This window comes from Erpetoichthys calabaricus, chromosome 2 (assembly GCF_900747795.2).
Source record: "Erpetoichthys calabaricus chromosome 2, fErpCal1.3, whole genome shotgun sequence".
In the NCBI taxonomy this organism is placed as follows: domain Eukaryota; kingdom Metazoa; phylum Chordata; class Cladistia; order Polypteriformes; family Polypteridae; genus Erpetoichthys; species Erpetoichthys calabaricus.
The window spans coordinates 99,178,935-99,205,258 of record NC_041395.2 but is presented as its reverse complement, the minus strand read 5'-3'; the positions used below and the strand labels follow the sequence as shown (position 1 = coordinate 99,205,258).

General features: G+C 39.0%; 1 protein-coding gene across 7 annotated transcripts in view; it reads right to left on the bottom strand.

Annotated features, from left to right (window-relative positions):
• Nucleotides 1–26,324, bottom strand: part of LOC114646174 (anoctamin-5-like) — a 138,897-nt gene that overhangs the window by 74,015 nt on the left and 38,558 nt on the right. For 4 of the 7 annotated variants that reach the window (XM_051923130.1, XM_028794204.2, XM_028794203.2 and 1 more), the window contains exons 2-3: nt 16,680–16,724; nt 9,833–9,900 (exon numbers count right to left, since the gene is read on the bottom strand). In XM_051923130.1, coding sequence (XP_051779090.1) covers nt 9,833–9,900; nt 16,680–16,724 — 113 coding nt within the window. The remainder of the gene's footprint in view (nt 1–9,832; nt 9,901–16,679; nt 16,725–26,324) is intronic. The other 3 variants (XM_051923131.1, XM_051923132.1, XM_028794206.2) reach the window with 1 other exon arrangement.

Sequence of the window (26,324 nt, the reverse complement as noted above, 5' to 3'; positions counted from 1 at the left end):
CCCGGTTAAGTTTAGGGCAGATTTCAAAACCCTCTTTTTGACTTATGAAGCCTTAAGTGGCCAAGGCCCTGATTACCTATCTGAAGTGACGTGTCACAAACATCCTTATGATGAAAAGAAATCACAGCCTCTGTCAGTTCAGGGAAGCTCATAATCCAAAGTCAAAAAAGGGATAGTAAAGAGGAGGGTAGATGGCTGCAGGAGTCATTAGTGCATAACTCAATAAAGAAAACACGCAGTGAGCTCTTAATTCCTAATCAAGTTGATCAACAATGAAGATGGAATATGTGCAGGCAATCATTGCCAACTGCTCCGTTTTATTTTCAGGGAGATTTTTTTAGGATCTCTGCTTTACTGGTAAACAGGATTTGTCTGTTTGAAACTGCCTTCTTGTTTCCTTAAATTTTCTTTTGTACCTGACCTTTCAGTTTTACTTCTGAGAGAAGCCATTCTATATGACATGTGGACATCAGAAAAAAAGGGAGAAACAATGCATCAGGGACTGCATTGTTATTCTGGAGGAAGAGAAGGAAGTAGCCTGAATGTACAAGTAAAACATTTCTGAACATCTGCTTGGTTTTGTTAAAGAAGAATTGTGGGGCAGGTCTCTGGGTAAAGGGGTGGTGATGTAAGTATTCACAAATTCATTGGGATTTAACAGTTTCCTAGTCCGACCAATGAAGCCTGCAGAGACAAACATCACAGAAGGGAAAAAGCTGCTCTCTTATCAGACTGTCACTTCAAACTTCACAATTCAAATATGACTTATCTCTGTCCACCAAAAACTTCACGAGTGATAAAAAACGAACTGTTCCACATCTGCCTTCAATGATATAAAAAAGACACCGCAGCTTTGGATTCCATCGTCCAAATTTAACTACCCCACTCTTTGCTTCCAAGTTGACATAAGAGCAGGTGTGGGTACTTGCAGCATAAACTGTTCCTTATGTCTGCTGGGAACACTTTCTGACGTATCTACACGTCGAATAGGTTCCCATTTTCCTAAGGTTCTTCTGTGTTTTCTCTATTTCAGTTAGTAAGTTTATTATAGTGCATTATCAGGCATACATTTTTTTAAGTTTCCATTTAATTCAGAAAAAAGCAAAGGTCATCATTAGCACATGTGTATGTTTGTCAGCCTGGACTTTTTGCATTCGTAGCTAAAAGGCAATGTTTGCCATATCTGGCAATAAGGTCATGCAGTTTCCATTAACTAAATGGAAAGCATGTAACAATGCAGTGTTAACACTCTAAATGGCAGTGTTAAATAAACACACCCTAAAAGCCCCTTTCCTTCTTATTCACAGGACTGTGACGCTGATAGATATTTACTGCCGCTAGCATCAAAAGCAGGGGCGGAATGGTGTTTCTGAGGTAGGGATCTACCCTGGTAATCAGAAGGTTGCATGGCAGCACTTGGGCCCTCCTAATCTGGGGATACTGAGTTTATTTGTCATGTGGTGGGTGAGGCAATGTGCTGTATCAGCGTGTGCTCCTAACCTACCATCAAAAGCACCAGCAGCAGAGAAATGTATGATGCAACCATAAGGGGTTAATCACAACCTAAAAAATCTAATTAATTCTGTGGTGAGAGGGGTCCTGACGAAAACCTAAGAAAGAGACTGAAAGAGAAAAATGTGACAGGTTACCTTTTCAAATTGGATTTTAACTATTTATTGGATTATTTATTTTTTGTTGTTTTCACAACCTCTCTGGGATACTGTTTGGTAAATATTTATTGACTTGTTTATTCAGAAAGCACTGCACTTTTGCACTTTTGAGTTTTTTTTAACCCTTGTTTTCTTGTGCGACTGAAAACACTCTGTATGTTTGCACCAACACTTGCTTGTTCAGTGTGCTCATTGACCAGCTCATCCCAGTCATGACTATCGATGGTTCTGGGTTCAAAAGAGACATGGCAGCTGCAGCTTGCAACTTGGACCATCACAAATTCCCACATATTTTCCTCTACGATGGGCAGTGTTTAGCACTATTGCCCACAGTCTAAGGCAGGGGTCACCAACTCCGGTCCTGGAGGACCACCGTGGCTGCAGGTTTTCATTCTAACCCTTTTCTTAGTGAGTGACCTGTTTTTGCTGCTAATTAACTTCTTCTGAACTCATTTTATTTGACTTGCTCTTGAAGACTCAGACCCCTTAATTGTTTCTTTTTCCTTAATTAGCAGCCAAACAATAATCCATCCATCCATTTTCCAACCCGCTGAATCCGAACACAGGGTCACGGGGGTCTGCTGGAGCCAATCCCAGCCACCACAGGGCACAAGGCAGGAACCAATCCCGGGCAGGGTGCCAACCCACCACAAGGACACACACAAACACACCCACACACCAAGCACACACTAGGGCCAATTTTGAATCGCCAATCCACCTAACCTGCATGTCTTTGGACTGTGGGAGGAAACCGGAGTGCCCGGAGGAAACCCACGCAGACATGGGGAGAACATGCAAACTCCACGCAGGGCCAAACAATAATGACATACAAAATGAGCCAAAACAACTAGTGTCCATCATACAATATCTGAAAATAGAGAAAAATGAAGGCCTCAGTAATGTCGATCTGCTCAGGTCCACAAAATGTTTTCCCAGTGCTCTTAGAAAGAGAAAATCGACAGTTTTGGAAATGTCTGCTATTGCACAATGAGAGCAGCAACAAGCCACGGAATTAAGAACGAGTTTAATTAACAACAAGAATCGGCACCTCATTAAGAAGCTGGTTGGAGTTAAATTGGTTGGAGTTTGAGGCCCTGACTTTGTTGGTCTTCTGTTGGCTCATTCACTTCACATTTCATTTCTGTTTGGGTGCCATTTAAGGAAAGAAATGATGCGAATCAGAGCAACGATGAAGAAATTCAAGGGAACAAATCTTAAAAAATCAATTCAATTAAAATTAATTCACAAGAAGTTAATTAGCAGCACAAACAGGACACTCATTAAGAAAAGGGTTAGAATGAAAACCTGCAGCCACAGTGGTCCTCCAGGACCGGAGTTTGCGATCCCTGGTCTAAGGAGACTACATCTGAAACTTGGCCCACTCAGTGTCTGGCGTAATTTTGTGTTGTGTCTGCATGGGTTTTTCTCAAAAAGTAACACTAAATTATCTCCATATGAGTGAGAATGTGTATGCGCTTGTGTGTGTGTCCCTGTTCAGGAAGTTTATTGTGTCTAGTGCTCATTTTTATTTGGACAGGCTATGGCCCCTAAGACCTTAAACCAGAGTAAGAAAGTTCAATACTGAATTGACTGATGAACTGTCTTTTGTATGCAGGCTTCTGAAAGCCTGTCTAGAAAAAGGTAATCCCAATTGTGGCTCTGTAAGGGTGATGCCAATGCATAGCACCACAATTTGTCCTTTAACCTCCTTAGCATTACATTTTGTTCTCAAAAAAACATGTAAAAAGCATTACATTTTTTGGCTTGAAAATTTACATTTTTATTAAATTTCATCTTCCCACCTTAAAACGTGAAAAACACTAAAAGTACAAAGTCAGAAGTGTGGAAAATATAATAATGATACAATTGGTAATAATAATGATAATGATAATAATAATAATAATAATAATAATAATATGAACAGTACACTGCACGTATACAAGTGATGTGAGTGTTGCATTCGGATTCCCAGAATCACTTTTTGTTTCACTGATCATTTCAGTTTCAATGCCTAAAGACAGATTCACTTCTTCATTACGAGACGCCATTATGAGGATAGAAGAAGACACATGTACACCATTGCCCAGGTAGCACTCGGGTTTGACACTTACACAAGATACACCTATACCGTTGCACAAGTAACACTTGGCACTAATTCTGTTGCCACTTTTACAGCCAGAGTAAGCCACACGTCTTACATGAGACGCGTCTGTACCATTGCCCAAGTGACACTCAGGACTAACGCTTTGTCACACCGTTTATACAGCCAGAGTGATGCTCAGGTCTAACGCTAAGGAGGTTATGGAATATACCACCCAAAAATTATATTTTTCATATGTTACTTACCCCATGTAGTTTTAAGTGATAGCGGAGAAAAATTGTTAATCTAATTTTTTCATGCAGAACAGAAATAACAAAGTTTCTGATATAATAAATGTCTATGGAAACCAATGCTGGACAACAGCAAACAGCATCAAAAAGTCCATGAAAAATCTCATGTTATTAGTGTTGCATAATCCACATGTCAAGTTATCCTAGATACATGTATTTTATTTTTTCCAACATATTGTTAAATAAACCAGTCAGTTCAATAAAATGCTCTTATGAATGAAGATGGAGAACACTCTGACACGAATGAACATTTGAATTGTAGACAACCTTTATATTCATAACAGTAAGCCGCAACTGGAGTACCTCAGGATTATTTAGCGGCAGTTTGAGAAACTGACCGTTCTCTTGTTGAAGCATCTCAGATTTGTACAAGTACAAGTCATACTCTCTTCCTGATAATGTTCTGACTCGCTTTTCTTTAACTTTTAATCTTCAGTTGTACTCATTTGCGCACTTTTGGTTGATATCCTGTGAAGTGCAATGTTAGCCAATGAATAAGATTTTACTGGGTTGGACTCCTGACCAATGAATGAGGCAGGGAGGCGGGTCTTCAGTTGAAATACTCTGGCGTGTCTGAGTGAGTTCTATTGTTGCTCACGAGAGCATTTAGTAAAAATACAGTAACATGTGTTTGGGAGTTTGTGATCAAATTATTAAATTAAATTAACAAGTGGATTGTGCAACATGAGTAACATGAGATTTTTTTCACGGATCTTTCTGATATTGTTTGCTATGGGCAGGCGTTGGTCTCCATGGACCCCTATTATATCAGAAACGTTGTTATCTCTTTTCTGCATGAAATTAGTTTTAAAAATTTTCTCCACAATCACTACAAACTACATTGAGTAAATAAAATATAAAAAATATCATTATTAGGTGGTGCATTCCTTTAACATCTAAAATGTAAATAATAAATGGAAAGAAAAGAGTAGACATGATTGTAATAGTCACAGATACTTCAATGCCTGGAACAGGACATATGCCTGAAGACAACGCAGTGTTAGAAATAAAGGTCTTTCCTTTATTGAAACAAAGACAACTGGGCATGAATCTTTTATTTACATGGCCATTGGAAAACCACATAACCACATCCAGTTACATCAGATGTATAAAAGAATATTCTGAAGTGATTAGTCATTGCAACCAAAAATCCAAAAAGGCAAAACCTATAACATTTTCATCTTACAACACTAAAACAGACTCACACGTGAGTGTCAGAGGGTCACCCTCCCAGCTCATCTAACGTACATAATATCTTACAAGAGACGGGGTGCTGCTTCTTGTTTACCTCCACAGTACCGAGAACACACCCAGTGAGGACAGATGACTCCGCCCCTTAAGTCCACCGCCTATAAATTCTGAGGCTACAGGAATGAGGCATAATTCTATGATCAGTACTCCCCACAGAATAGAGCTCCATCTTCATGACCTACGTTTGGGAAAGCCCTAAGCTTAAGCCCCAAGAGGCGACCTGCTTTTGTTTTGTTTATATCTGCGCCATTCAGCATCTGCTTATTTTGACTGAAAAAAAAAGCTTTTGAGAATTAAATGGGTATCACTGGGTTGGTGTCCCAACATTTATTCTCTCCAGCTTGTCATTCCTCACTCAATGACATATTAAAAATAATGCATGACAAATAATAAAAATAACCAGAAGAAGATCAAACATTATGACCTCCACGTAAATCGAGGACATTGTCTTTACAAAAAATAAAAGGTCAGAAAAGAAATGGATTCCCTATGAGAAGGGGTGTACATCAGCATGCAAAGGAAAAAATGTGTTCTTCTCTACAAACTTGTTTCATCTGCTGAGTTGTTTTCAGGCATATGCTGTTTCAATACATTTAATGATCAATTTTTCCATTCATTATCAGAATTTATTTCCTCATTTTTGGGGTTGCAAATGATCAGAACCTATCCTGAAACTGCAGAAACCGATCGTGGGCTACAAGCCAGATGGAAAAATAGTATGCCAAATAATTCAGATCAACTCTTGCCAAAAACAGAAGGTTTTTGAGCTTTCCACAGTGAAAGCACCTAAAATGCTCTCATTTCATTCATTAGCACGTGAAAGAGTTTCAGGATATGAAGCGCTCTCTGCAAAGTGCTGTGTATTTCACAGACATAATTGTGGTTCTCTGACCTAGATGCCGACCACCAAAGAAATGAGCCAGGCCTTTGATGTGTGATGGATTACGATACCAAAGCACTAATCCAACAGAGAAAAAAGAATTCAAATTTACTGAAGGCACATTGGCTAAAAAAGAGATAACACAACAGTTATCCATCCATTTTCCAACCTGCTGAATCCGAACACAGGGTCACTGGGGTCTGCTGGAGCCAATCCCAGCCAACACAGGGCACAAGGCAGGAACCAATCCCGGGCAGGGTGCCAACCCACCGCAGGACGCACACAAACACACCCACACACCAAGCACACACTAGGGCCAATTTAGAATCGCCAATCCACCTAACCTGCATGTCTTTGGACAGTGGGAGGAAACCGGAGCGCCCGGAGGAAACCCACGCAGACACGGGGAGAACATGCAAACACAACAGTTATGCATTACCAATTTTATTTCACCCCAAAAGGTCTGCATCAGTTTTAGACAGGAAAGCCTGCTTTCCACCATCTATTAAAGATGAACAAAATCCTGAAAAGGCAAGTGAAATTCCTTACAACATAAGGAAAACAGAGGTTATATATTATAGCCCGATCGAAATTCAACCAAAACTGTTTTCTCAGAGTAAACTTGAAGGTATCAACCCTAACCAAGGGTATAACTACTTTCTGTTATTAAATCGGGTAGCTAAGAAATAACAAAAAATATTCCGGAGTATCTATGATGTGATATGTTGGAAGAGTAAAACCAGTTCAGTGGATGCTGAATATATTGACATTGACATTGAATGCCTAAATAAACTGATCAGGAAGGTCATATGCATTAGAGGGTCACTGGCAGCGGACACATATAATAGGAAGGTGGCAAAATCGGTGGCAATAATGGATAATGCTGCCCATCCTCATGACTCGTACCACTGTGGCATGCTGAAATACACCACTGGGGCTTTTTTATGCCTCCTCCTGCCATCCACATTTTCACCCTATCCAGTTACAACAGACACACTGGCAAAGGGACAATACTTCTTTAATAAGACTAAAACCTGAATGTACACTGAGTATATTGTGTGCATAGGTTTGCGTCTTACACTTGGGTATTGGATTTCCCTTCATTTTTAGTGTTTTGCACTTTATCTTCTAAGTTGCTGCTCAAGAGCCAAAACAGAGCTATTTATCTCTCTGCATGTATGGACACACGCTTACACTCATTCGTATCATACCAATTAAGAGTTACCAAACAGGGAGAACTCAGGCTTTGTATGCTAACTCAAGATCTGGGATCTGTGAGGCTGCAATGCTAACCACTATGCCACCCAAAAAATAAGGTGCAAGGAATCTTAATAATAACTATGTTACAAAATACGGTATGAAACTCCATTCTTTTTAAGTACTGCTAATGTTAATTTTGACATTTCCTGTTGTAGCTTCCTGCAGTGTGAGATACAGACACAAGCATGCTACCTCGGCACTTGCAGAAACTTCAGTTAAGACTGACGACCATCCATTTACTATTCTTTTGCAAATATTCAACTACAAATACAACTAGCATATGCCATGACATTAGATGTATCTTAGGGATCAACTGTCCTATAACATCTACACCATAAATCCAATTGTTACTGTAAAAGGACAGTTTTACAACACACGGGCAGACTGCTTAAAGATCTGCCTGGCTGACTGATGTCTCTGGACCACATGGCTGAGTGTGTGCGTGTGCTCAATGGTACACCAGTCACCCATCCACTTTTGTTTTTTTACATATTACAAGAAATGCTGCTAAATATGCTTATCTTTTTAAAATACTTCATAGTCACTTTTCCCTTATAGTGTTAAATAATGTACACAAATTGTCTGCCTTCATAACTGAGTGTGGTATGTATAAAGGAATAAGTTGAGTAAATGTCTGCTGTACCTTTCAGATTTTCTCTTAGAGGCACTTCAGCTGCTCTGATACAACACATGGATTTTCTAACACAAAGACCTGATCAACAACCACACACGAGCAGCAGTGGGACATCCCCTGGACTGCGTACTACTTAGGGTGATAACTGCTCAAGAGAAGGCTTCACACCAAAGTTAAATACTTTTTCAAGCCATCTGCTTAAAAGTATATTTGAAAGTAACTCTTATCACATGTTACAATGAACACTTAAAGTGAAATATTAATAAGCTGCTTCGAACTGAATTGTCTGTTTATTGTGAAATCTGTTCTTTTTCTTACATTCTTTTCATTGCTACTACTTCAAAGACTTGATACTGCTGAGAGGTATTTAAACAAACCAACAAAACCAATAATAAGGTTAACCTTTCTTAGGTAGACTTGTATATTAAATGCAGGCACTTACCATATTACCCAATCTATATTTTTTTTCCCAGTGTGAAACAGTACAACAACAACAACAACATTTATTTATATAGCACATTTTCATACAAAAAGTAGCTCAAAGTGCTTAAAGTAGTGAGTAAGGCACAAGGATGCATAATCAAGTCCCACTTTTGTGACTTTTTAAACAATTGTAAATGAACCCTTAACTGTGCACACCATCACAAGGTGCTTTACTGTGCAAGACAAGTTCAAATCAAAAATGGGGACGCTAACAGATTTTTTTAATAACAAGTACATGGAATGTTTAGTCAGTCATGGTAAATATCAAATTGTAAGCCTAATTGTCTTCTCATCTAAATCATCCTTTTTTGGCATTCTAGGTTATGGTGTTAAGAAACGTAAGCTAAAAAAGTATACAAATGACCAGGAGCTGTCTAACTCGAGAGTGAACCACAAGCAGGTGACAGGTAATTGCAGTCATTCTGTCACCACATGACTCTAACATAAAAAACAACACACGGGACCATGACAAGCACAGCTATTCTTACACAAAGGTCATTGACCAGATAAACAATGGAGGTACATCTCTAGGACTGTGTACTGCTTAGGGTGATATAAAGACTCATCCTTAAGAGCTGCAGGTACAGATTAGTGCTGGCATATTGACTTTCCCCTTTCATCATTTATTCTGTATATATTTACTTTATGATTTGCCCCCATACATAGAAATACAGTATACTGCATGGGCATGTCTATGCAATATTTTCTATACTTATGCTTTTGCAGGGTGTTTAAAATAAACATAGATGCATCATAATAAAGAACAAACACTAATTTTACATATAAGGTTTGAATATTGTGTACCAAGAAGCAATAGTTTGACCTTTGTTAACTTATAGATAAAAATTCACCAATGATTAAGCTCGAATGACAGCCTTGTGCAAAGTTTGTAATCACAGGTAATTTACAGGACCTATAAATTCCATGTAACGCTTACTCTTGGTGCTGTTTACTTTCATACACAAAGAGATATCTTTAATAAAAAGGGCCTTAATGGTGTGTTGTTCTTTTTCTTTTTGTTTTTATTTTTATGTAAAAAGAGAGTGAAGAAACTATTTAGGAAGGAATTTATAATTGAATATTACTCCTATTGTATGTAAACACACAAAATAATTTACACAAAAAACATTCTGTATACATAATAAGCAACAAATAATTTTCATTGCACTTTATTGATCATAAAGTAAACTTGAAAGTGACTTATTTTTCAGACTTAAAATAAATAAGTGAAGTTAAAAATGCAAAAGTACAGGTACTTCTTACCTCAAGATTACCAGGAAGAGGGCAATCTTTGTTCTCATTTTTGTGGTTGAGGCCATTGCTTTCTTCATCTGGAAAGAGAAAACAGATTATTTTCAAACCCCAGAGCTTCAGTGCTTTCACAAAGAGTTTGCAGAGCAGTCTGCTTCCTTGCCATCAGTTTTGGAATTCCCTCCAGTGTTACAGTGGCTTTAGTGAAATGTCAGGATTGAGAGCACAGAAATTCTTCTTCAAGTCGACATTTATATAAATAAGCCTTCCAATCATGCTTTACAACTACGTGCTTTTCTTGTTACAGGGTGTGTTTGGAGCAGAGTCTATCCCAGGAAGCCTCAGAAATAAGCCTAGAAGCAAATGTTGCCTGGAAGCCATTCATACCAGGGCCACTGCGAGGTTACCTGTTAACCTTACCAGTATGCCTTTGGATTGTGGAAGGAAAACAAAATGCCAGGAGAAAACCCACATGGACATGAGAAGAAAGGGTAAACATTACACAATCCATGACTACTTCTCCAAGTACTACACGGATCGGACTTGAACCAAGACTTTGGGGCTTTGCCACAGAGCCACTATACCCTCCTTCAAAGAAGCAGTAAATGAATGATTAGTTTCAGTTCTGTGTTTAGTATTAGTAGACCTTTTGGGGAAAAGGAAAGAAATCTTTAAGGCAAGTATCACAGTTTGCCCCATGTCACCACTGGGCAAGAGCACGGGGAAAAGCCATAAGGGAAGAGAATAGGAATTAGAGTTTGCTCAAAACATATTCTATTCTCAATTCATAAGGGGCCTGGAAGCATCTGTAGGAGGTCACAACCACAAAGGGAACTGAAAGTTCTTGAGAAATGCCCCATTCTAGTGTGGTCATGAATAAAGAGCTGTCCACCCCTTGTGACTATAAAGGAAGGACTTGAAAGATAAAAGAGGCAGTACACTTACAGCAGCTGTACAGGAAGGAACTCTGTCTAGGTGCGGCCAAAGATGTTACAGCAGAAATGAAGAGAGGATTTCTACCCTGCTAACTGGGGAAGAGGCAACTGCAAAGCCTGATAAAAGACAGCTATGCTTACAAAGATCCCAACTCTGGTGACTGGGGCAGAGCAGGATGGTGAAATATTATATTTATATTATATTTTACAAATATTATATTAATATTTATAATATAATACATTTTATTTAAATTAAAGGTATCCTACTGTCCAGGGGTGGGAAATTTGCTGAAGGAGTTTGTGTGCCGGTTAGTTGAGCTTCACCCGCCAGTGGGCACAATAATGATACCTGCATGGTTACATCTGTGCACATGTGATTGTATACAAACACAAGAGGAAATATATATATATATATTGTAGGTGCCTAAGAGGATGGATGGGCATCCTGCCCAGGATAGAGGATGATTTCTTGCCCGGCCACAAAGCCATAATGGAAGGATGGCCCAATTACAGACATTACCCTGTGATTCCCGCTCTGGCTGGGATGCCTGAAGGACTCATGGGCTAAAGAGAACTTGAATCCAGGAGTGGTTTATCCTTCAAATAAATTAATGGCAGTGTTCCTCGCCAATGGTCCCAGTTTGGACACTGGCAGAGTGGGATAGGAATTGGAGTCTGGAAGTGTAGGGGTCCTTGTGGAACGATAGTGGGTGCTGCCGGGAAAGGTCATCCCTGGTTTCCAGATGACCCAGAAGTGCTTCAAAAAAGCCACAATGTGCACCTGGAAGTACTCCGTCCAGCTTAACAGGAGCCCACTGCCACACCTCAATTACTCAGACTCAGGAGGCAGCGACACTCACCAGAGTAGAGAAAAGACAGAGAAAGGAAAAGCAAGAAAAAGAAACTATTTAAAAGTCTGTATTTGGCTGTGTTTAGTGCTATATTAGAATTGTATGGATTAAAAATCAGAATATTTAAACCTGAGGTTGTATTGAGCCTTGTATATATGGGGTTTGGGGGCTCAGTGGCACCTCCAAATGTTCATACAATGTATATTCTATTTACTACACATATATGTAACCATACTGTTTGCACATAAACTAGCAACAAATATTTTCATGGTGCTGTAAAATAGAATGACAATAACTTGAGTGGAAAAAAATTGATGAGCTGCAGTATGTGGGGCAGAATGACATGCTCTGGTCAAAATTCAAAGTTCTTATGTTTGGTTATTCATTAGGCTACCCATTTTCTAAATTGTATATATGTGACTCTGGTACTCCTGCTTATTTTAAATAAATAAGTTGTTCCTCCAGACAATCAATCATTTATTTGGCTGCAACTCAGTATATAAAGTGTAAAGACACATTCAAGAGGTTAAGTAATTATAATTAGTCAAACATCAGAATGGGCAACACGCATAACGTAAGCGACTTTGGCCATTATGTGTTTGTTTCTGAAAGAAATAGCTACCCTTCTGGAATTATTGTCATGCACTTCAACCTTTGGAGCTTACAGAGAATTGCACAATAAAAAAAAATCAGTTCTATGGATAAAAACACATTGTTAATGAGAAACACGAGAGATAAGTTTCTAGATTCATTTAAGCTAACAGAATGGCCACAAATGCTCAGATAAAAGCCCTTTGCAACAGGGATGTGGAGAAAAGTATCTGTGAATGTACAACATGATGAACCTTTGCAGTAGAAGGGCTAGAGCCACAGAAGACCATGCTGGCTTACGCTTTTATAAGCTAAGAATGAGAAGATGAAGCCACAATTAGCATGAGTTCACCAAAATGTAACACCTGAAAAACTGGAAAAATGGTATTTGGCCAAGTGAATCTTGATTTCAGCTGTGACATGCAGAGGATAGGATTGGTATTTGACATAAACATCCTACCTTTCGCCAACAGTACAGGTTACTAGCAGCAATGTAATGGGGTGGCAAAAGTTGTCTTCAGCTCACTTTTTAGTACTGAAGACTGAATGACAAAACACACCCAAGCACTGCTGCTGACCATGTGAGATCTTTAATGTTCACAATCTACACTTTTTCAAATGGATACTTCAATGTCACAGAAAATGAAAAGTGACTTCACTTCACTCCACTGACCTGCACAATCCTCAGTGCTCAATATCCAATACCACTCTTTTGGGATGATGTGTAACAGGAGGTTTGTAGAAATATCTACAACATTGTGTATATGTGGACTGCATAAACTTGCGCGCGAATTTAATAAAAATGTTAACATACACCGGATTTTCTCATTACAGTATTCAGCTAAATTTTTGGCAAGATACCACATGGGCTTTATCAAAATATAACGATATAATCTATTAAAAAAGTGCAATTCATAATTCATGACAACACCACAAAATGCGATGCGGTGTCATGCGGAATTTAGCAGGGCCTCTTCTAGAAAAGTACCCAAATTGCAAGTATTCTCTGAGTCTACATATGCAGGATGTCATAGTCATAACTCACGTAGATGTCATGTCATCCGGTTATCATTAGCTATACATGTTTTTGTGCATTAATATTTGGACATGTTTATGGCCTACAAATAAAATGTGAGTTTCAGTGTTTCGACAGGAAGTGTGAAATTAACGTAGAGGTATCATCATGAAATCTCTTACTGGTTTCCAGGTTCAGAGACAAAAATCCACTTTTCTTTCCTTCCGATTGGAAAAGTCGTTGATGACATCTTCGTAGTCTAATCTGGATACAATGTCTGTTCTATAGATAGGAGAAGCCAACCCAGTGACTAATGGGCTATACCTATTTTAGGAAGGGATTATACTGGCGACCCTTTTCGGGCAATGAAGGTGGACTATGGAATGTCTTCATTTGACGTACATGTATGGAATTTCTACTTGAAGAGGGATTTTAAAAGGGTTCTTCTTAGAAGCATCTCAAATATATATATATACTGGAGTATATAACTTGACAAATCCGCTCGAACGGGACACACAGACCTGAAAAGCGGGGTCCCTTTAGGCACGGGGCCTGGGGCGGTCTCCCCACTTGCCATCCCGAAATGCCTCTCTTGGTTATTATCAAGTCTGCATGGACCACAATCCCAAAGGAATGTTCCCAGCACTTTTTTTCAATCAATACCTCAAATCATTCAGGCTGTTCTATTAGCAAAATTGTTTCCTACCTGATAGTTGATGGGTGTACCCGATAAAATGGCCACAGAGTGTATTATTAGTCTTGCAGCTTTAGTATCACTAAACTGAAAATAAGAAGGCAGTCAAATAAACAGGAGGGGAATGTCCAGTACTGAGAATGGAGCAAGTGCCATAATTTGATAATACTGAAGAAACTGAGCTCAGTAATTCCTGAGAAGACTCCCAAATGAGTTAGTTATACAGTACAGTCAGCATCTCCAGATGAACTGGAGAGAGAAAAAAGAAAACAAGCCAGTTTTTTTGTGGATCCTTAGCTTTCCATCCTATGTTTCTTTATCAGATATAACAAATGGAAAATATGTTATTACTTTAATTTTAGAATAAGAACAGAAAAAGCTTTGTCTGTTCCAGCAAGCCTGATGAAATGTTTACAATGCCACTTTTCTTCTGAAGTTTGAATCCTAAACATTTGCACCTAAAACAGGTAATCTCAAAATTTAAATAAATCAATTATTTTGCTTTTATATTTCTAAATAAACATGACTGATTTGGTGACCTTTCGAATATACAGTCCTTCTTTTAAAGGCCAAGATGAAGTTAGCATGACAATGAAGTTCAAAATACTCCATTTCCTTCACAATGGTGCCACATCTGGCTGAATGCTGCCACCACGTAACGTGTGCCAAGTCCTTTACTCACCTTAGGCATGGCAGCCCACAGTAGCCTTTTAGGCACCTCACCCATTAACTGCATTCTAACACAAGAAATGCACTTAAATGGACAAGCAAAACAGTTGGGATAACCCCAAAGAGTACAGTATGGAAAGGAATATAAAACTGACATCAAGGTATTTTTCAGATTTCAGTTAAATTATTTTTCTTGGCCTAAATTGACCCCCAAGTGGATGTCCCTTGCTCACACTGATTTCAGTATTCTTCTTCTGCTTGTGCCACTCTGTGGTTCTTATCTCACCTCCTTCAGATGGCAGGCCCATGGCCTGTCACAACAAATATACACAGCACATAGTCATATAAAGGACTGTTTGCTAAGATAAGACTTTTTTTTTGCGAAAGCCTTTTAGCAAGCACTTATTTTTAGAGAGATATAGCAAACATTGACCATTTATGAGACTGGAAGCTTATTTAAAATAAATTAGACAAGCGCTTGATGATGTGTGTGGGTATTTGTATATGTGAATGTCTGACAGTTCCAGTTATTTTTAATGGACTAAAATCTATTTGTAAAACTTGCCTGCTATAAATACTGCATACATTAGCTGGGTAAACTACACCCTTTCTAGTAGCAGTGCAAAGCAGCATTATTGTTTCAAGCCAGAGGGACAATTGTTAAACCTGTTTAGTCCAGTTGAGGGATTGGGTTGGAGTGGGTCCTATACCGGTAGCATATGGTGCTAATCTGTCACACTCACACTGGGAGTCTCAATTTAATTAAGCGTTAACTGTATACCAGTGGTCTCAAACTCCAGTCCTGGATGGCCACAGTGGCTGTAGGTTTTTATTCTACCCCTTTTCTTAATTGGTGACCAGTCTTTGCTGCTAATAAACTCCTTTTCATTTTAATGGACTTGTTTTTTAAGATTTGTTCCCCTGAATTTCTTCATCATTACTTTTTTTCTTTCCTTAAATGGCACCCAAACAGAAATGAAATGTGAAGTGAGTGAGCCAACAGAAGACCAACAAAGTCAGGGCCTCAAAATCCAACCAATTTCACTCCAACCAGTTGCTTAATTAGGTGCCGATTCTTGTTATTAATTAAACCCGTTCTATAATTCCATGGTATATATTTCCAAAATTGTCGATTTTCTCTTTTCTAAGAACACACTGTTAAAATAATAATAATAATAATAATAATAATAATTCATTACATTTATATAGCGCTTTTCTCAGTACTCAAAGCGCTATGCTTTGGGGACCTGAACAGTTCAGCATTCCTGAGACCTTCACCTTTCTTTATTTTCAGATATTGTATGATGGTCACAGTTTGCTTGTCATGTTTTGGCTCATTTTGTATCTCATTATTGTTTGGCTGCTAATTAAGGAAAAAGAAACAATTAAGGGTTCTGTGTCTTCAAAAGCAGGTCAATTAAAAGTAATTCAAAAGAAGTTAATTAGCAGCAAAAACAGGTCACTAATTAAGAACAGGGTTAGAATGAGAACCTGCAGGTACTGAGGCTCACCAGGGCTGGAGTTGGGGACCCCTGCTGTATATCTTTGAGGCTGTGAAAGGATACTAGTACAGTATACCAGGAAAAAAACACTCAGACACCGGGCAAAAGTGCAAAGTCTGCACAACCGCTTTGCCGCTATGCAGCCCAAAACAGTTATAATATGTACAGAAAAAAAAAAAAGAAAAATATCGAGAGACAATTACAACATACATTTGTATTCATTCAGAATTATAAATAAAGCTGACTTATTGTGTCAATTCCTTGCAGCATTACCACCTAAACCTGTAATTCTGTGGCTATGCAATTTTTGCTCCTGAATTACCAGTTTTCAGATATTGAATGAGGTGACATGATATGTGATGTGCTGAACGTCAACTATTAGCAGGAGCAAAAAAAAAAATCACAATGAACCAATGCTGCCAAAGATGCAACTATACCTCTATATACATATATACTTGACTACCAAAAAAAAGCAAAAGAAAGCAGAGACAAAGAGATAAGACCTCGGCTCCAGTATGCAAGAGAGCTCAGCAGCACAGAAGAAGCCCCCACAAGACAGACCCGACATCACAAAAACACAGACAGTAGACTTGAACTGATACCTGGCAGCCACGTCCTCCTGTATGCCGTCAGCAACGTAGTACCATCTTGGAGAAGAGAAGACAAGTTAAAGGAAGAAGAAATCAGTTTCAGAAAGATGTCGATGTTGAAGTATATGATGGTGCAAAACCTTGATGGGTTCAAGGATCTGCTATTTACCAGGAGTTTATTTAAAAATTAACCGTTCAACAGTGTAGGGCCACTTACCCTGTTAACAAAATGAGCTTTAATTTGCGAGTAGAACTGAAATAGGATCACACAAAGTTAAATGTGCGGCAGCGAAGTAAAAAAAGAAATTAAAACATTTTGCTGAAAAGGATCTGAAGGCAATAGATAGATAGATAGATAGATAGATAGATAGATAGATAGATAGATAGATAGATAGATAGATAGATAGATAGATAGATAGATAGATAGATAGATAGATAGATAGATACTTTATTAATCCCAAGGGGAAATTCACAACTGGCAATGACCTAGTAAATCAAAGTAATGTTCCTTTTCTAAAAACAATCATGTTGCATACTGTATAGTGTAATGAAAACTCAAAGAACAATGTATTTTACCAAACAGGGTGTCCAAATTTATTTTAAAATTACTTAAATATCCAGGATCTACAGCCATAGAATATGTTCCTCTGCAATTTGTGCAAAGCATGGCGTAACTAAAAATTCTGCATTACATACATTATTCCCTCTCTCTCAGCTTTTACTATCCAGGTCAAGACATCAATTGTGAACAAGGCTTTCAGGCTGCTGCTTCACCACACTAGGTGACACACTTAGGGACTGTCCCCTACTCTGGTCTTACTGGAATAAAATGTTTGCTTATTAATCAGAAAGCATAGAGTTCACAATAATCCATAAAACTTTAACAGCTCTGTTTTGAGGAACACCCAATGGAAGTTCTGCTTAGTGAAAAGTTGTATATCATAGTACTAGCATGCCATCGTATCTTGCTAACCTAGAGGAATGCTAACCCTCACACTGTAACACAACAGGAAATGGATGTACTGAGTTATTAAAAAAACTTACTTTATGAGTAACAGTTCAAAAGTTCAGTTGAATGTGGCAGACATTTATTAACATTGTCTTCGATTAACTGAGCACGCTGAACCTACTTTCAATTTCAGACGTCCCATTCTGTATTCAAACGTAACATTTTTACTTCCTATGTCTAATACTTTACATTTGCTGACATAAAAAATCACCTGCCACAGATCTGCCCAAGCCTGTATGCTATCCAAGTCCTGCTCAAATGATATCTGCCAATCCACGTATCTTTGTATCATCTGCAGACTTAACCAGCTTGTTATTTATATTCCTATCTAAAACATTTATATACAGCGGTGGGCAGAAGTAGGTTTACAGTTGTCAGTATAAAACATACAAGTATATATCTTTTAAGTAATTTGAGCACTTACATGTTTGTACCTAAGTGCACTGTGACCTTTGTTTGAGTTAATGAAGTTAATAAAGCTAGTGTAATAATCATAACCTGCATGTCTTTTTCCAACTTTGTTTAAATGAAATGGCTTGCTTTCATTTTACCAATGCAAGGTGCTCTGATTCAGCCACTAAATCAGATTTTTACACCAATAAGATGCATGCTTTTACAGTAAGCCAATTAACTGTCTACTGATATTTATTTAGATTTTTTGTTTAAATCCATTTTGCTATTCTTCTTCTGGTGTTTAGAATCATGGAGAATCCACTGCATCCACTAAACAGTATCATCTCCAGACAGAGGAGCAGCTTTAGCGACAGACTGCTGTCACTGTCCTGCTCCACTGACAGACTGAGAAGGTCGTTCCTCCCCCACACTATACGACTCTTCAATTCCACCCAGGGATCGATCGATCTATCTATCTATCTATCTATCTATCTATCTAGAACTCATTAAGTATTACATAAAACAGGCTTGTACCAAGCTGGCTGCACTTAGTCAGTGGGTGAAGTAATCACAACATTGGGCTGCAGTTAACTTAATTTTCTAATAGTTGTTTAACACAACATGCTGCTTTACTTGTTTGTTTTTGACACCTTTTGGTAATCTACTGGCACATATTATGCATATGAATATTTTTATTTTTATGTGCCTGCTGGTAATGACACACATTATAGGATCTGATCTCCTTCCGTTAGAATGTAAGAGAAAAGCCAGTTCTCTAGAGGAAAACCACACACACTCAAGGAAAACATACAAACTGCACATTGAAGTATCAACTGCTTTGAGGTGTTAGCAATCAAGCAGTGCACCACCATGCCATCTAAAATAATTTCACACTGCAGAAAGAGCAGATTGACAATCAAATGGCCATTTATAATCTACATGCATGCCCTCTCTTGCAGTGAGTAATCTCCAGCCTTGAAGCCTGATATCTGTAAGTCAGGGCCGATGCCAGCTATTGCTAAACACTTTGTAATATAAGACCTACTTAAGTGCTGGCGTTTCAGAATCTGGTTAACTTAAAGTGAACTCTTGAGCACAGCAAACATTAGTCTAATGGAACAAAAATGAAGAACAGCATAAAAGCTCTGCTTCAGGTCAAGGGCATTGCACAATTTGTCTATTTTGTGAAATTGCATATTCTGCATACTGTATGATAAAATATGATTCACTTAAGGTAGGAGGCTCACAAGATACAATGTTGTTAAAAAGCAAACCAGTCTGCTCAGATCCTTTCATCAAGTGCAAGTTAAGTCTGTGTAAGGTAGTATAAAAACCTGTGTCCTTAACTTTCATTTTGACTCAAGGAGCTTTCTCCTTCCCCAAGGACGACTGACAGTCAGAAAAAAGGGCAAGCTCACGATACTCTGAAAATGGGTGTGCTAGAAAGTCATCATGCAGTCATGTGATTTATACCGAAGCAATCTGACATCCTCATACAACAAGATCTGTAAGAGCAGTTGTCAAGTCTGACATCCTCTCCAACTAGTCGTGCAATGTAACACCAGCTTTAGTCATGCTGCCAAACTCCTTGTTTGTTTATGCTGAAAATTCCCAGAGTACTATGCTACTGGTTTTGTAATCTGCTGCATATGAAGGTATCCAGAATTCAGGTGAACATGTTTGAAATCCCGGACATTGCTCATTTACTTGCAGAAGTGCTGTGGTTAGGCTGGTGTTTCCTCTCTTTGGTTATCCCTTAGCCACAGTGTTTTATGAGTCAGGGTGGACATTGTAAGGGAGTGAAGCTGTCCAGACAGAAGGAAGAAATAAACTTGAGAAGCAACGAGAGTGGGTTCAAATGAAGCAGTAGCAAAGTCCTTTATTTACAGCAGTAGTCATATATACTAAAATTCCTCTCTCAAATGTAGACATTTCATAAAAGTCAGGATCTTTTCAAAGCCATGACTGTTTGCAAACAGACATCTTATATGGTTTCATCATTCTGTTCAATAGCATTTGGGGAAAAATGTGCAAACAGAGCTGCAGAAGTGCTTTTACAGCATTACTGTTGCTTCATCGTAACAAAAAAAAATGAAAGAAATAAAACTAAATCAGAGGTATAACAATACACACATTGTTCTCAAATAAGCATTTTATTATTTTCAGTATGTGGCATCCCCATGTCCATATGGGCTCAAGGGTCCATCATAATGTGGCCCACTCCAGTCCCTTGCTGTTTATCTCTATATGCATAAAATCCAACATCTGTCTGTCTGTGTGTCTGTCTGTATGTCTGTTCACTTTTCATGAGAGAACTACTTAACGGATTTAGATCGGTTTTTTTCTATAATTTGCTTGAACATTCTGGTTGATTTTGCGACTTTTCTCATTGCGCTAATTAGTTCACTTGAAATCTGACAGAGATGGAGCAGACTATGGGTGGGGCAGGGCCCACCTCACTCACACACCAGCCTCAGAGCGTACCTTACCTCCGCAAAGCTAGTGAGCGAGAGAACTACTTAACGGATTTAAATTGGGTTTTTTTCTATAATTTGCTTGAACATTCTGGTTGATTTTGCGACTTCTCTCATCGCGCTAAGAATCATAGTTCACTTGCAGGAGCGATATATTCGCGTTAATCCGAGACAGAGGCTGTGGGCTTAGGAGAGGGGGAAGCGTAACGTGAGGAGCAGGGAGCCGGGTAGGGCCCTCCTCACTCAGGCTCCATTCGAGTCGCTCTACCTCTGTGGTTTGGAGTGTACCTTGCCTCTTCTTAGCTAGCGATACCAGATTGTTTATTGATTTTTATGGTTTGTTCTGTTTCACTACTACGTGGGTGTAGCCACAGGGTGCGGCTAGTCTATTATATATGAACCAGGGGAAGGTAACAACAGAAGTAAGTTAAGATCAAATCATCACATCATAATCAGCCTGTCTTTGAAAATGTTGGACATTTACATAACCGTGACATCTTTATATCACGTCTGAAATGATGACATGTCACACAACACCATCGTTAGTCATATGACGGGCGACAGGTGTCATTGAACAATGTAAATAATAATTCAAGCCTTAAAAATAATGTGGCCAAAGTAGCAAAAAAAAAAAAAGAAACAATTGCAATAATGATAAAAATATTAAAAACAAAATGACAAATAATCAAGAATTCAAGAATTAAAAACTGCATAAAATAAAACAGAAATGATTATAATAATCCTCAAATTAATCTTTTATAGACTTCACAAAGTGCACTTCTCCTCCTTTGTTCATTTTAATCCTTGTTTCGAATGGTGCCTCCACTACAACAGCAGCAAATTCACAAGAAAACAAAATTGTCAAGTATATGGCACTGGATCACTTCAAAGAAATCCTCGCATCATTGCTTAAATCATTAAAATATTCATTTGTTTCCATGGTAGCCTCCACCCTAACTACCCTTACACTTTCTCGTACCTTAAATACTGTAAACAGGCGAATGACATACACTCTGTCTCTTCACGCACAGTGAGACTTTCTCCTTCTTCTAGTTCATTTTAATCGTTTTTAAATTTTCAACACAGAAGTAATCTGTTCTTTCCAAACATTTCATATTAGACAAGAAAATGGACCAACAGCAATACAGTATAAACAATTAAAATTATATTTTAATTCATTATTACAAATTAATTTCTATGCTTTTCACAAAACAAAATACTAAAACAATATGCCGGAATAGTAACATCTTTATGCATGATAACAAGCTTGAATAAAAATGAATGGCCAGAAAAACAGGAGACCTCATCGGGCCGTGACAGCTACCATTGTGTATTTCAACGTAACAGTATTTTCAAACAGATCATTTATAGATAACTAAGTGTGCTAGTCAGCACCCTAAGGACAAGAGAGTCACAAAGGACATGGCCCCTGTGCCACAAACCCAGAGGAAAGCCTGCTGTTTTTGCAATGTGGATGATCTATAAATGTTAAAAGAAAAGCTAAAAGGATCCAAGAGACTGAAGATTAGGGAAAGATGTATACAGTATGTTGTATGAAATTAAACCGTGGATTAAGACAATTATTTTTGGCATCCGGGAGAATGGTGTTGAAAAAGTCCCATGTTATTAGGTGTGATGCCACCAGGTATTCACACTGGTACAATTAAATCAATGGCACAATGTTGCCTTTCTCTACCTGTGGCTCGTCAAATTAGCTCTCAGTGGGCTGCTCAGCTGTCAGTGGCCACTTCAGAGTTGTCACCTGCTGTCACATGTTTGGGGCTTCTACCTTTCAGGTAATCACAAACACTGCATAAATCATCCCTTAACTAGTTATATATATAAAGAATTTGAGTCAGACTTCAAACCCACAATTCTTATGTGGCTTCTTCAATTGTTTTAAAACCTGGTGTCTGTTACAAGGTTGTTAGGAGCTGGTTAGGAGCCAGTTTCTGACCCTCCAGGAGCCAACAATGGACAGGAAATCCATCATGCCCCACCCACACTGAGCAATCTAATGGCAAAACTTCATAGTGTGGGGGGAAAAAAGGGGAGGGTCTCACCTGCACACGGAGAACATGTGCCAACTCTGCACTGAAGAATCCCTGGCTAGGGTTATTAATAATAGAGAATAATATTGAAAAATACACTCAGGCTGGACCTAGGCAATGCTAACATCGGAGTCACCATGCCACCCTCTTCAGGACCCCCTCTCATTTTCCAGCAGCACATGCAAAAGCAGCTCACATTTCGTCATCTCTGCTACTCTACAAATGCAGGGAATTCTCATCTGATTAGTCTACTGGTAACCATGGTAACACCTGTTTTGTTGAAAGAAAGTGGAATCATAGGGTACTGCATGGGTTTGTGATTAGAGTTTCATATCCTAAAACAAACTGCATAAAATAAAAACAATTTATTAATGAATTATTTATAGTTGGTACATTTTTATAGGCAGTCTTATTTTATTTTTGTTACTCATCATATTCACAACAAAATTAAAAGGAAAGAACTACATCTCTTGCTTAGTGATACTCTGCTTGGCATCTCACAAAATGCTCCCACACAAATTTTTAACAATGTTTCATCTATCCATCCATTTTCTACATGGACTACATTGTGAACAGTCTATTCTGACAGAAAAGGAACAAGGTCAGGTTCAAACGTGAATGGAGTAGAAGTTAATGGTAGGGCCCGTTAATGCATACATCCCATACCAGGCTAGCTGATAGGCACTGATCAACTTAACAATATGTGCGAGGACTGTAGGAAGAAACTGAAGTGAAAGAAATAAACTAGAATTGTACTAATAATATTGTGAAATGTTAATGGTTAACCTGGGCAGAATTAAACAGTGATGATTATGGGGAAAGATCACTTTGGAGTGTGACAGCTAGTATGGAATATTTTTAATCGCAAATGACCTCAGGAGGATCCACAAAAAATAACGCCAGAAGACAAACTAAGATGGGCATGAGTTTATTTATGGAGGTGGTTCTTGTACAAACTGTGGTCAGTAGGGGTGCACTGCATGCATATCTGACCCGACAGTGATGGCCAATATTCAAAAAAGAGGTATGAAAAATTGGAGTAAAGAAAGTACCAGCTAAACAAGGAAAGATAACAAATTCCATTAGCTCTCAGAGCCCATCTTGACGGTTCCATCATAGTGCTGTTGCCAAAGCATCTTGCTTCTCACCCCAGCTCTCCCTCTGTTTGTCACCTGGCTTTTCCTCCTTCCACTAATAAAATGCTCGTATTCTCTCTCTTGTCCTGGAAATATCCTGAGAATACTTCAGGTTAGTTCTGCTGCAAGGATAACTTTGTGTAAGCAGTAGGGACTCCAAGCAAGCTATCCCTTTGGTGACCCTTGAGGTTCATGTATCCCTAAAGGACTAGATATTACACAAATAGGCTACCAGTTACATATAAGGGATAACAAAACTGTGCATACCCCGATCCTGGGATGTGTACACTCAGGTCAGTAGAACTTTCTCTTGCCCTTCTATTTTTTAGTAAACATTTTAACCTCCTGCCATCTACCAAGTTTGCTCTCCTGTAGTGGCCATGACTGTGGTACTTGATATCATCCTTCTGTCTACCAACTGTATGGAAATGGAGGGTCAGGCATTTCATTATACTACATTACCTGCCCCACACTGTTGAGACCGAGCACTAACTGCTGCTGTCTCATCCCCCATACTCCTTTTCACAACAGACAACCGTATTTACATGTCAGCTCCTTCCAACTGTTAGATATGGCTGTACAGATTTGTGCCCACATTTCCACTGTTCACCTGCATACTTATCACAAGTGTAACAAGCAGTATAAACTGTGAAGGTGAATGAGGTAATTTTATGAAGTCAGATAATTTACTGTTGGTATAAGTTAAAGGTTTTTAGGGATCGTAAATCTAGTTAGGAACATTTACCATGTTATTTATTTACATGCTGCCATCTTGTTTATTTTTTCAGTGGGTATCAGCACTTGTTTACTGTCAAACTGCTGTGGCCATATTGTTGTTATGACAATGACACCCCATTAGGACCACTTTATGACTGGATGTTCTAATGTGTGACTTCATCAGGCCATCCATGTTCTTGCATTTTGTAGTAAATTACGGTACATCAACCAGCTGTTCAAATAACTTTAGGAAGTTAGTCATCTTTAATTTTTTCACTCTTTTGGGTCTGATTACTTGGTACTCTATACTATTCTGGCTTAGGACCCCTGCTTGTTTTGTGACTAATGATTTGTAGGGCTTCATCTCCTGGTCCTGGTGATACCTTCCTTTCGACTTGTCACTTTTCCATCAGTCATAGAACAAACAATGGCTACATATGTGGATAGAGCGTAACTAGACAAAATAATGTAAACTATCTGATCAACATGTATTCTTTTAAAAAGTGAATTGTTCATTAAAAGTTTTGGCATAATGGTGATGTGTGATGCCACATTCTAACCAAGTTTCTTCTCTGACAAGTGTTAGCCTTGACTTTCTTTCACCTCTCTCATCACATTCTTGACCCTAACATTGCCCACCTAGCTGTCGTTTGGAACCAGTACGTGGCAGACATGAGGTAGGAGCACTGGGGAAATACAGAGGGAGTACATCTCATGGGATGACCTCTAGAACTGTGCCTTCCTGCCTGTTAAAAAGGTTAGATTTCCAATTCAGCTAATGCTCTCTAATTTCCCCTACTTAGAAAGCAACAAGGATAACTGATGCAATTGGTACGTTTGAAGTCTGTATAAATAAAATGTAAGCGATTTCACTACAAGTTATTAGAGGATACCATGTTCTGGGATGGGCGGCACGGTGGTGCAGTGGTTAGCGCTGCTGCCTCGCAGTTGGGAGACCTGGGTACCTGGGTTCGCTTCCCGGGTCCTCCCTGCGTGGAGTTTGTATGTTCTCCCCATGTCTGCGTGGGTTTCCTCCGGGCGCTCCAGTTTCCTCCCACAGTCCAAAGACATGCAGGTTAGGTGGATTGGTGATTCTAAATTGGCCCTAGTGTGTGCTTGGTGTGTGGGTGTGTTTGTGTGTGTCCTGTGGTGGGTTGGCACCCTGCCTGGGATTGGTTACTGCCCTGTGCCCTGTGTTGGCTGGGATTGGCTCCAGCAGACCCCCGTGACCCTGTGTTCGGATTCAGCGGGTTGGATAATGGATGGATGGATGTTCTGGGATGGCATCAGTGTTGCAACATATATTTAAGGTTAATTTTGTTGTAAGAACGACTCATTACATTAAAGGCTGCATATCTGTTGATGCTAAGATGGCGACACGTTGTTTATGAGCAAAAAGTGTGTATTATTTATGTATGCAACATATGACCTTTTTTAATGTTAAATCTCATTTGAGCTTGATTAGACTTAGCCATTGTGATGGATGGCAAGGGCCCTTTCCCAGCTGAAGGAACTATCATAAAGGGAGCAGATGTGCACAGGGCACTGTCTCCCCCTGAACGCTAGATGGCAGTCTCCCTGGGGTTGCAGCGGTGCCTCAGATTCCCACATTGCTCCTGGGGGTGCCACTTGGGGGAGCTGCAGAGTCCTACTTTGTTGGGCTCCCACAACAAACCAGACCTCGCTAATGAGCCACCATAAAAGAAGCCACAGTTGGAAGGAGGAGGAGGAGGATGATGACAATGATGAACCTTGCTTTAAGAAAAGTGGAGGCGGAAAACAAACAGACAGACAAAGAGAGAGAGACAAAAAGTACTGTATTGTGCTGTGTATTGGTGCATTTGTACTGTGGTGTGTGCTGAGGAACAAAATAAAGG